Raw genomic sequence first — 12,500 nt, 5'->3', positions numbered from 1 at the left:
CAGTCGAGATCCGCATTAAATTTGTTAAAAACGAGTGTTGTTTTGGATGTGTTTTGTTGTTCTTAAGATACAGATACTGCTATTCTACTGCAGAAGAACAGGGAGCGATTACTTCTAGAATATCGATTATGACTTCTCTGTAGTTTTTCTTTTCTTTTGCCACCCTAGAGTGGTAAAGAGGGATATAATTCTTAAGGAAAGATCCCCAATGAAATCGAAAAATATTTCCGAATTAATTTCAAGGAGGTCCTCTTGTCTCTATGATTGACACTCGTGATACTTAGATATTCTGCAATCCCGCATCTTTGAGTTGAGTTCGTAACAAAAGTTGAAGTTTCATTACAGCAGACGAGCCAAGCATTCCTTGATAGAGAGCTCAACTCCCTGAAGGAAACTGTTAACAAGGGGGCAAAATATGCATGTGAAGGCCGCGCTTCTCGCTAATAATCTAACTGCATTGAATGCGAAAACATAAATTTGACATTAGTTAAAGTCTTATGAGATATCGCTCCATTAAGATATAAAATGTTTCTTCAGTGGAGTTATCACAAAGATTAAATTGCTGTAAAATGATTGACAAAATTGACTGTTAGGATCAATGCTCGTTGAAGAAATTTTTTTCAATATATAATTCCTTTAATATATCATTTCCTCTGTTGTTTCATTCATTGCGGGAACTTCTAACCCACAAATGACCAGCTCCCATCATCAGTGGCTTCATAGCTCGCTTGGTTAGAACCTCACACCGGTATCGCGAGCTAACGAGTTCAAACCCCTGTTGAAGGCCTGAGTTCTTCTGTTAAAGGTGCGTTCATTACTGAGAGGATCATACATGTAGCTTTACTTGATTACTCTTAAACGTGCGCTTAGGCTTATAATCAGTAAACGACTGCTACATGCTTATAATCAGTAAACGACTGCTACATTCTTCACATGATCTCATAAAAAGTGCAGTAAACCGAACCGTAAAATGAAAGCTAAAATTTTAAAAGAGTGCTTAGGCGTAATCACTGAAACAAGCGCTTAGATTTAATCCTTAAACGAGTGCTACATTCTTCACATGATCTTATAAAAAGTGTAGTTAACCGAACTGTAAAATGAAATCTAAAATTTTAAAAGAGGGCTTAGGCCAAATCACTGAAACAAGCCCTTAGGCTTTTCACTAAAAGAGTGCTATGTTCTTCACACGATCTCGAACAAGAAAAAGAAAAAGTCCATTTCGGTATGACATTTCATCCTGGTATCATCTCTCTATGACAAAGTTGTTACTTAAAAGGAATCTCTACTAAAACAACAAAATACCTTTAAACCACAGAACATAATGTTAACAATTAAAATTGTTTCAAACTTTTCCCAGTGAAAGCGTTTGTATCAGAAAAAAATTAATTTCAAAAATACTTATTTTGGCTTTTAAATTTCCCGAGCACCGCCATCTTGAATAAGTTTGACGTGTCGTGGTTGCCCTATTGTTCTGACACAAAGAGCGTTTGTTCTGGAACAATAGGGAACCACGACAAGTTAAAATTCAAGATGGCGGCGCCCGGGAAATTTGAAAGCCAAAACAAGCGATTTTGCAAATCATTTTTCTCGAATATAAACCCTTTCATTTGAAAAAGTTTGAACAATTTTAATCGTAAATATTATGTTCTGTGGTTTAAAGCTATTTCGTCGTTTTAGTGGAGGTTCACTTTAAAATTGCAGAATGTCCATTAACACGTACAATAATGCTACTTCTTGCCCAAACGTGCGCTATGTATCATTGTGTTTTCATGCAAACACTGCGAGGGCGAGAACTTCATTCTTTAACAAAAGTCAATCGAAAGTCATTGTCAGGTGTCATCTTTGAGTGAGTTGTACAAAGTGCCTAGTATTAAATTGCATCTGTTATGAAGACTTTGTTCAGTGAATTATAATCATGTTTGGTAATCTTTATTTCCCCTGAAAAGTCAAAAAATTAAAAAAGGAGAATGAACGTCTGTGATGTTGTCGCAAATTTCGCACAAAATCACAAAAATCGCGAGTCCCAGTTGGGGCCTTGTCTTCTTCTTTTAACCTTTTAAGATTTTTCGAAAAACTCGTAGAAATCGAGAGTCCTAGTTGGGACTTGTTTTCTTCTTTTCACCTTTTACGATTTTGCGATTTTTCGAAAATTTCGCAAAAATCGCGAGTTCTAGTTGAGGACTCACCGTTTACAATTTTTGTGATTTTTTGCAAATTTCGCAAAATCGCAGAAATCGCGAGTCCTAGTTCTGGACTTGTCTTCTGTTTTTTCATGTTTTACGATTTTTCGCAAAGTTCGCAAGGGGACTTGTCCTCTTTTCAGCCATTCACGATTTTTGCGAAAAATTGCAATTCTTGCAACTGCGTGCAAAAGCCAGTCTCTCTGGACATACCTCTATCATTTTTGTAATAGTTCAATTCCCGGTTAACTATTTACTCTTAAGATTTCAAATGCTTTGGGTTTAGTATCGAACGTCTGGTAAAACAAAGACTTGTGCCACTTTCTAAGCCAATTAGAAGTGAAACCAAACTCACATACAAGTTTTCTCTAACACTTTAGCCCTTCTGTCACTAGTTTACCTTGTTAACTTTTGTAAACAGTTGATGCCATTCCTACTAAACAGGTCTTTTGTCTTAAAATTAGATATAAAATATTGACCATCTCCCTAAATGTCCAAACTCATGGCAGAGCATCCAACTCGTAATCAGTAGAACATTTTTTTTTTATAATTTATTATTTTTTTATTGATCATTAAATAAAGAATACAATGATGACATTACAATAAAATTAATACTACATTAAAATAAATAAATGAAAAATCACCGCTACAACAAAAAAACTGCAATGACGGCAACACATAGAGCCTTAATTAGGATCATCACGTATTACTATTGGAAAAGAAGGATTCATTTCTTCCATTTCTTCAGGTGCTGTAATAATTTGTTATTTCCCATCGCCATATAGAGCTCAACATTATAGACACGTCTAGTCCTTGCTATAAAAGATGACTGTTTTTTAATGCACTAATGTGAATTCCATTATCCCTTAACCAGATCACAGCCCGTTGCCAAAACTCCATAGATACTCGGCAGAAAAAGAGTAAATGCCCAATAGATTCTGTGTCTTCTTGGCGAAAGGAGGAGAGTTGGTTAAGCCTGACCGAAATAGTATTTCATTGGTGTAAACAATACAATTTAATATTTTGTATTGAAATTCCTTAAGTTTTGATTCCAATGTGACACCGAAGGCTAAGGAGTAAACTTTTGTCCGATTAAAAATTACATCTGAATATTTATCTTGCAATTTGTTTAGCAGTGGGCGGAATCTGTTTTCTCTCAAGAAAAAGTTGATAAATCTGCTTCGGCGAGACATCAGCGATCGGCACATTGCCGCCGTCTGTTCTGACTGTTGGAGTACTAAAAATGGGACCACTTAATGATATACTAGTGCAGGCTTTAGCAAGGGAACGCCATTCCGAAGGGCTTGAGTTAACAATACTCATAAGCAAAAATCTTTGTTCTAGGGATGTTAAAGATGTTGCGAAAATCTAGTGAGAAAGAGCCGTTGGTAAATATTAAGTCACCTGTTGTCAGGAATCCAAGGTCAATTATATCTTTTCTATACATTGACCTCTTGTCTACGCAAATAAATTTAATGGTTCCAAGTTCGAGTGAGGCCTAACACTACTGTGAAGCTTTTATACCCAATTATTCCATCAGGGATCAACCCTAGTATTGGAATTGGGCCCCCACAACGACAGAGGAAAACTCTGACCAGGGTGGGATTTAAACCCAAGACCTTCGGATTGTATCACTGCCGCACTACCGACTGAGCTACAAGGCCAGAACGGTAGAGGGGCGGTGATCCCTGATGGAATAATTGGGTATAAAAGCTTCACAGTAGTGTTAGGACTCACTCGAACTTGGAACCATTATTCTCAAATGCTACTGAACGACAACAACTAACGATTACCTAAATTAGGCTTGGGCCGAGCCGAATTTGTCCTAGTGAATAACATTTTCCTTATGCCCCACTACCGTCTAGAACCTGATCAAATATGACATTGAAATCACCGCCCAAAACGATCGGGTATTCTGAATGAGCAAGAGTTTTCAACTCATCCGAGATGGATTTGAAAAAACTGCATTGCTCAGAACAGTTATTTGGAGCATAAACATTAAATAGCAAGAAGGTGGAGTCCTGTACTGTAGCCTCTAAGACAATATAACGACCAAGCACATCCACCTTAACTGACTGTAAATTAAAATCCAGGTCATCCCTTACCAAAAGGAGCACGCCCTTAATATGAGAATTCCCATGCGAAAAAAATAGCTCTCCTCTCCACTGCTTTCTCCATATATTTTCTATTTCTTTAGTACTATACGTTTCTTGAAGAAAACAGATATCCGCACCAGATTTACGTAACCGGCAAGTAAATACATTTTCTTTTTTCAAAGGAGCGAATCCCTCGAACATTGAGAGACAACAATTTGAAATCAATATTACTGGGCCCCATATTGCGCGAGAAGATGTTTCAGTTGGTCATCATAGGAGAAAATCCTTTTGTAGACTAACAACACTAAGTGGCGACGACCATAGCGGAGAGAGCAATTGCAAATAATAAAGTACACAATATGCGCAATAATAGTCAGTTGAATAGAATAGAACATAAAGCCACATTAAAAAATAACAAAAACTATACTTACAATATACACTAATTATGGTGATAAAAGGTCGCAAGATTACTTCCTTCAAATGCGGCCCTGGAGACCCGGAACTTGTATGAGACACGGACGATGAAATGAAAACTGAATAAATTAAGTTAATGGCGAGCTGAAATCGTATAGAACATATTTCAAACGGTATTATTATGCTGGTATGCTAATTCTTCGAAAAACAGAGAAGAGCTTTTTATATTACTAACTCAAACGCAAAAACAACTCCCACTATTAACACCGAAGAAACATTTACAATTAGAAATGAGCCCTTTTAAGTCAGCGTTCCTTGAGGACTTGCTTAGCCTCTATGCATCGTTCTATTTACTTGGTAAAAGATTGTCTGGCAACCTATTTGCTGCATATTTATCTCCATTAACTACTAGATTTTTACCTTTAATAAACAGTCTTTCGATGTTAAGTTCTATTTATTTCTTATACGCAGCACGCAATTTACCACGTTCTTTGGCTGATTCTGTGGCTAAATCTTTGTCGACGAAGACTTTTGAAAAGGTTCCCTTTCCAAAAGAGCTTTTCTCCTTGTCCAAACTAAGTCGGCATCCATACGGGAAACAAAGCACACCCAAATCGGTCGTGGACGAGCTGCAGAAGATTCTCCTTCTCCCATTACGTTATTAAAAGCGGTATTTGGTTTCCCTAAGCGATGCATTGCGTGAAATTTTAAATTTGAAGGTGCGCCAAGTACAGCTAAAATATCTTTGACTTTCTTTACACATTCTTCATTTTACTCTTCTACTTCTTCGGGAACATTAATTATCCTCAAGTTTTCTCTCCTTGAATAATCTTCTTGTTTAACCACTCGATCTTTCAAGGTTTCGAGCTCCTCCCGGCTTTAGTTGGCAATTTTCCTTAAGACTACATTCCACTTGCTCTTCCAAATGCTTGTTCTTTGCTTTAATTACCTCGACTTCCTCCCACACGGCACTCACAGATTTTGTTGTTTCATTTAATTCCTTTTCAATGGACTCTATATCCCCTTTCATTTGACATCAAAGGGCTTCCATTTCGCTGTTGATTTTCGTAAAACCACTTTCTATTCTGTATTGGATACTTGATAACTTCTCAAGGATCTTCGAGTCATCATCCTCAACAGACGAGGCCGTTTCTTCTCTTTACCTGTACTACTTGGCATACTTTAGTCAGAAATGAAATCTAATCGCTCCCATAAACACTTCAAGACTCCTAATCATAGCCAGAACCCGCTAAGAAATAACAAAACTCGCCATACTTTTTCCGCCTCAAAAAAACCGACCTACCGCCATCTTGCTCAGCCCCAATCCCCCTAATCAGTAGAACATGATTACTTTTGATTTAGTTTTGATGAAGACCTTTAATTCAACCATGGTCAAAGCACGCTTGAAAAGTTTAACCAATAATTGAGTGAACAAACTAAAATTCTCACTTCAGTTTAATCGCATTCATACAACATCAGTTAACAGTGAACTAACCTTCATGTTGGCTTTCATTTAGTTGTCTTTTCTGTGCATTTGCCAGCTCAAAGTTCTCGTTGCTTGTACCTGAAGATATACACTTTATGAATGTCAACCACATTTTAATAAAAAATCATCCAACAGTGGTGTGATCAGTGTCTCCAAAACCTGACCAAAGCAGCAGAAACATTTGTAGAAATTGCACTTATAAAAAAAGCAGCTGAGGCCAATCACACTTAAGTGGAAACATTTCATCACCAACAGTGGTTGCTAACATCAATGTTTCTTTTGGCTATTTTCAAGAAATACCACATATATCAATAGGGGAGCATGACTGGCGCAGTGGTGAGAGCACTCACCGCCGACCAATGCGTCACAGGTTTGATTCCCAGAGTCGCATGATAAGAGGGTTGAGTTTGTTAGTTGTCTATTCTGCTCTGAATTCAATGTTTTCATCAGGGCACTCTTATTTTCCCCTCTCTTCAAAAACCAATGTTTGATTTGAGTCCCCAATTCGTGCTCCAGGGCTCGAAAACTTGGCACTTCCACAAAGTTCTTTATACTGTTATCTTACTATATGGCTAGTGTTTCTCGGAGATATGTGGCGTGCTCCAACCGGCTAAGAGGAGCTAACCTTTGATCAATATGCAGTATAATTGCTTGAAAGCGTTGGATGATACGGAATGTAGATATGTTCGATTATTTGCTATGGATTTCGATAAGGCTTTTGACAATGTGAGGCACAGTATACTTAGTGATAAATTGAAGTTCCTTAAATCCATATATTTCTAACTGGTATCTTAGTTTTTTACGAAATCGTAAAAAACGGTTAGTGTATAAGGGTAGCAGCTATTGCTAGTACAATGTGAACAAATGCACAACACAGGGCAGCGTTAGTGGCCCTCATTTGTTTAATCTTTTTATTTATTCTCTTAATGAATATGCTGATGATACTACGATGCAAGGAAAATGCAAATAAGGCAGGAACTGATTGTGCTAGTGATGTGATTTCGCAATACCTTAGTTGGTCAAGTACAAACTATATGCCTTGCAATCCATCCAAGTGTAAAGAACTAGTTTTGAAAAAGAAAGAACAAGTAAGTCGTAGGCCTATTGGTAATATAGAGCAGGTCGAATTTTTAATGTTACTCCGAGTGACTTTCCAGGGCAATGGCAGATTTACAGAACACTTTAAACGAAACCATTTGTAAGCGAACAAGCGCCTCTACGTGTTGAGGAGCTTAAGGAAGGAAGGAAGGATATAACCAAATGGAAATTGATCATTTATTTCAGTCTTCAGTTTTAACTAAAATTTTGTATGGTTTACCGGTGTATGCAGCCTCCGCGCCTGAACGTCATACGGTGCAGCAGTTCCTTTGCAGATGTCATAAACGCCGTTTTATATCTTATGCTATAGATATATACGATTTGCTTGAAAAAACAGACATTTCAATCTACAAGAAGATTATTTGCCTACCCACTCATCCCCTGTATAATTTGTTGCCCAGAGTTAAGAATCCTCAAAACATCTAAGATCTCAAACAAGCCTACCACCATGTGTTAACACGGAGCGTTTTAAAGCTAGTTTTATTAATAGACTGTATTTTAAATGTACTTTTATTTTTAATTAATAACATGCAAATATAGGTATGTATTTTTACTTGTATATTCAATAAAGACTAATGACTAAAGACCGCTAGGGCATACCCCATTTTTCTCCCATAATGTCCACAGGCCTATTATGGATTATGCAAATTAGCTTTTTCTTCTTTCGAAACTTTGCGTTAGCCATATAATAAACACCGTTCGGTCGTTACAGCAAAATCTCAAACCTCAGTCTAGCTGTATTGACCTTGCTGTCGCTCGGCCAATACGGCAAGCCCTCAGTTTGAGATTTGGCTGTAACGACCTCACTCGGTTATTAACTAGTTAATTATCAACATCAACACGCAGGTCTCTGATCTTGGGTTTCGTGTTGTCCCTAAAGGTGCCAGGCAACAGCAAGTTGCCTAAGGTAACCTAAGGTTAAATCTGCATTCCTTAAAGTTCCAACGGCTTTCTTTTAAGAAAGCTGTTGGAGCTTTAAGGAATGCAGATTTAAGAATCTTAAAAGATTCAGGCTTTTTCAAGGAGGGTGTTTCTTTTGGATGAATATATAAATTATTTCTTATCGACAAGGCAAAAGGAGAGAATAGAAACTACATGTACCAACAGAAACTGTGAGCGGATTCTATAGAAATTACTGCCTTAGAAAATGATAAGTTGAAAAAAAAACTGAAGAGCAAACCATCGCGGATTACAGTTTCCCCACGCCACGTTACGAACGATTAATCAAGTATGAAATCATGCAAAACTTCTCGGCTGCTGTTTCCATATCCGCTTAACTCTGTCACAAACAATCGCAAGCAACTTCCGAGAGCTTGATCACAAACAGTTTGCGTAGAAACACCTTATACGTTCATCCCCAACCAATCGCCGATGATCGCAAGCAAGATACATGAGATAGAAAATTCTCTATCGTTACGTCTTGTTGGCGACGAGGTGCAATGCAAAGCAAGGAAACAACGATATGGAAACACAATCGTAAACTGTTTCTGACTGTTTGCGATCAATCGACGATATTTTTGTGCACGTGATATGTTTTGACGAATTAGAGGCAAGTATTAGTAATGAAAATGGCGTCCAAGTACGATTTTAGCAATGAGGATACTCCTCAAAACTGTGTAAATTTAATGAATATTGTAAGGGAATACCCCGCCAAATACACCTGTAGTAGAGTTCTTGATCACAAAGAGCCAGTTCCTACAGTATAATTTGATACTGGCTATGCTGCAGCTGTTGCTGCTCCTCGAAAATGAATCGGACCAAGGTGACGTCTCTTGACACTTTCTCTCTGCCTTTTCTTCGCAACAACTTGAACATAAGAAGTTGGACACGGTGCAAAAACTAGTTCTGCTTTTATTTTTGCACCCTTTTCTTACAATGTCACGAGATCAAGTTGCGTAAAGCAATCTGGAAAACAGGATCGCAAACACGAACGCAAAAAGTGACAGCGTTTGCGAAAACTTTGCCTTCCTTTTAGACCAATTCTCACAGAATCGTCAAAATTTTGCAACTTACAAATGCACTGGAGTATGGAAAACGCAGAAAAGGTAAATTAAGAAATAAACGGTACATGTAACTAAACTGCTTGTTTGGAAGTCAGTGGAAAAGCTGTTCCTTTGAAAAGAACTATTTGCGATTGAAATTTTAACCTGAAAGCGCCATTCTACGCATGAAGCACAAAAGCAGCGAATTGCGGGAAAATAATATTTTAGATTAGATATAAAGGAAATTCAAAATGTCAGACTTGCCCTCGCATAAGATTTTCTCTTTAATAGTTTCAAACAGCAATCCGTGCGTTTTATGCTTGATGGTCTTAAGAGTCAATTAATATTCGGCGGCCACAGTGCTCACGAGCAAGTTTGCGCCCTTTTTGTGTGAGATTCACCATTTTTGGTAAACCGGCGAGATAAGTCACTCCACATTATCTCTTCTTTTTTTAAATTTGAAATAAATTATATTTGGATTCAATTTCGAAACAAGTACGTGACCTCTTTCCATATACATGTAACAACGTCGTTTGCGATCCTGTTTTCCATATGCGTGATTGCTTTACCCAACTTGATCTCGTGACATCATAAGAAAAGGGCGCAAAAATAAAAGCAGAATTAGTTTTTGCGTCGTGTTCAACTTTTTCTAATGTTGGAGTTGTTGCGAAGAAGAAGCAGGGAGGAAGTGTCAAGAGACGGCATCGATTCTGGGTCCGATACATTTTCGAGGAGCAGCAACGTTTGCAGCATAGCCAGTATCAAATTATAATGTAGGAACTGGCTCTTCGTGATTAAGATCTTTACTACAGGCGGGGTATTCCCTTACGATATTCATTAACTCACACCGTTTTGAGGAGTACAGACGAACCTTCCGTAAGCGGACACCCTGGGACCAAGGATGAGTGTCCGCTTACGGGAGGTGTCCGCGTATGGGAGGTTGAAAAAACAGTGCAATGGGGGGCATATATAATGCACCAGAACAAGCCTTTTGAATCTTTTAATTAAGACAACTTTTAATTGTTTCAAGATGTGGACAGGCTAAACACGATTCCTGTTGGTCATGAAAGGAAATTCAAAGGCCTCAGAGCTTTTCTCGAACAAGTACATCTTTCAAAGATCTCCCTTTTCTGTAATAAATTAGCGGAGAGTTCTCTTAGTTAGGGCTGGTTTTGTATAAGATACCATTTGTTCATTAGAAGATGTTTGAAATTGGGTGACAAAGTTCCTGAAGCGTGCCTCTAACTCAACAGCGGTTCTTATTACAGTAAAGTGGATCAACAGAGGAGCAGGATATAGTATGGAGATGAATTGCGAGTCCGTTTAAATTTCAAGGAGACAAATTTTCGTGCGACTGGCTTGAAGAAAAGTTTAAAAAGGAAAACTTTGATGTACTGCAATGAAAAAAAGCCAGTTGTAATCGAAATGACTTTGTTTTGTCTAGGGCAGTGTGCGATAAAACCATTAAAATTGAACTCATTTTCGTTAGAAATGTTCTTGATATAATTGTTTACTGTCCGCTTACGGGAGGATATTTTAGACCCTGTGGACCTCGAATAGGTGTCCGTGTCCGCCTACGAGAGATGTCCGCTTACGGGAGGTTAAATATGTAGTGTTTTAGAGGAGAAATAGCCGGGACCACGGTTTGGTGTCCGCATTCGGGAGGTGTCCGCTTACAGGAGGTGTCCATTAGTGACCTTAAGCACCAGGACGGGAGAGTAGAACGACGGCTTCCCTGAAGTGAAATTACACCATTGTACAGAACTACGCATGACACAAAGGCTGCATCATCCCGCCATGCCCTCCTCTCCGACGTTAAAACAGTTGTTTTGCCGTCGTATGTACAATGTGAGTGAATTTTGCATGGATTTTTTTTTTGAATCCTGAATTTATTTCTCAGTTCAAAAGTTATATTTTGTTATAGAAAGGTGATATCTGTTGCTATTGAAGCTATATTTCAGAAGACTTAGTAAGACTCTACGATGTCGAAACCTGCTACAAAGCGCGACGGTGATAAACCGGCGTGAGTATAGCTTTAATTTCATATACTTAGGGACATTAGAGGAATTCAGTGAGATTGTCAAGTACACGTATATTTGAAATCAACACAATACGGTTCGAATAAGCAAAAAATTCATTGATATCGCAGCTTCTGTTTTTTATTCAGTAAGGTTATTGTAAATCGTTTCGACTTCAAATTTTCTTGAGTTTCATGTCATGTGTCGGGTGTTTTACTTCTATAAGTTATCTTTTGACCCGATAATAGTTGTTGAGGTTGCGTTGCTTCTCTTGACATATTTGCTTAGCTGAACATTCCTGAAAGGTGTTTACTTGTATAACAGCTTTAAGCCAAACATTTGGTGCTGTTTACATAATCGGATCTCAACTATGCAGAAGCTGTCCAATTTTTTTTGCATCAGTCTATGCTGGTCTTTTAATTTATGCAACGTTTATCCTCATATGTGTGGCAAATAAAGAAAAATTTACCTGGTAAATATAATTACAGCAAATAAAAAGTGCAGGAAAGGCCTTAAGTAAATTTCTTTTGTTCTCGAGAAGTAAGCCTGTCAGGTTCTTTGCGTAAACAAATTTGATAAAGTCTGCCTTGCCAGTTGCTTAGTTTTGAAGCAAGTAGTGATTTCAATTTACTGGGAAAGACTTGATTTCCTATCATTTCTTTTTCATTTAACTACAGTGAAAAGATGATGTTTTGGACAGAGAGGCATGACACAATTCTATGTCGAGAAAGTTTGATCCATAACCCCTTCCAGAACAAAAAGAGTTCAATTCAAAGGGGGCAAGTTTGCAAAAACATTGCTGAACGACTTGTCACTGTCAAGGAAGTACGATTTAAGGCAGGTCTGGATCAAAGGGCTGTCACGGACCGCTACAACTTGCTGGCACACAAGCTGCGAAGAAAGTTAAAAGACGAAGAGAAAGCATCTGGAATTGAGACATATGACAGAGTTAGAGGCTGCTTTGGGAGATCTCATCGAGAGGGAAGCTCAATCAGATGCACAACATAAAGAAAATCAAGAACAAAATATAAAGAAAAAAGAGGATCGTGACGTTGCAGAAGATATGCGAGCAAAATCAATAGAGAGGATGGGGGAAACCCAAAAAAGAAAAGGACAAGACATCCAGCTGAGCCAAGTGAAGAAGAAGAGAGGGTCTGCAGGTGACGCAGTGGCGTTTTTAAGAGAAAGGACAAGGCAATGGCTGCTGCTCGTATAGAGGAGATTTC

General features: G+C 38.1%; 1 protein-coding gene across 1 annotated transcript in view; it reads right to left on the bottom strand.

Annotated features, from left to right (window-relative positions):
* Nucleotides 1-12,500, bottom strand: part of LOC138055579 (uncharacterized) — a 28,511-nt gene that overhangs the window by 3,988 nt on the left and 12,023 nt on the right. The window contains exon 6 of the mRNA XM_068901482.1: nt 6,186-6,254. Within this exon, the coding sequence (XP_068757583.1) occupies nt 6,186-6,254 (69 nt within the window). The remainder of the gene's footprint in view (nt 1-6,185; nt 6,255-12,500) is intronic.

This window comes from Montipora capricornis, chromosome 7, assembly GCF_036669925.1.
Source record: "Montipora capricornis isolate CH-2021 chromosome 7, ASM3666992v2, whole genome shotgun sequence".
Taxonomy (NCBI): domain Eukaryota; kingdom Metazoa; phylum Cnidaria; class Anthozoa; order Scleractinia; family Acroporidae; genus Montipora; species Montipora capricornis.
The sequence above is the reverse complement of the archived record's forward strand: the minus strand, read 5'-3'. Positions and strand labels throughout refer to the sequence as shown.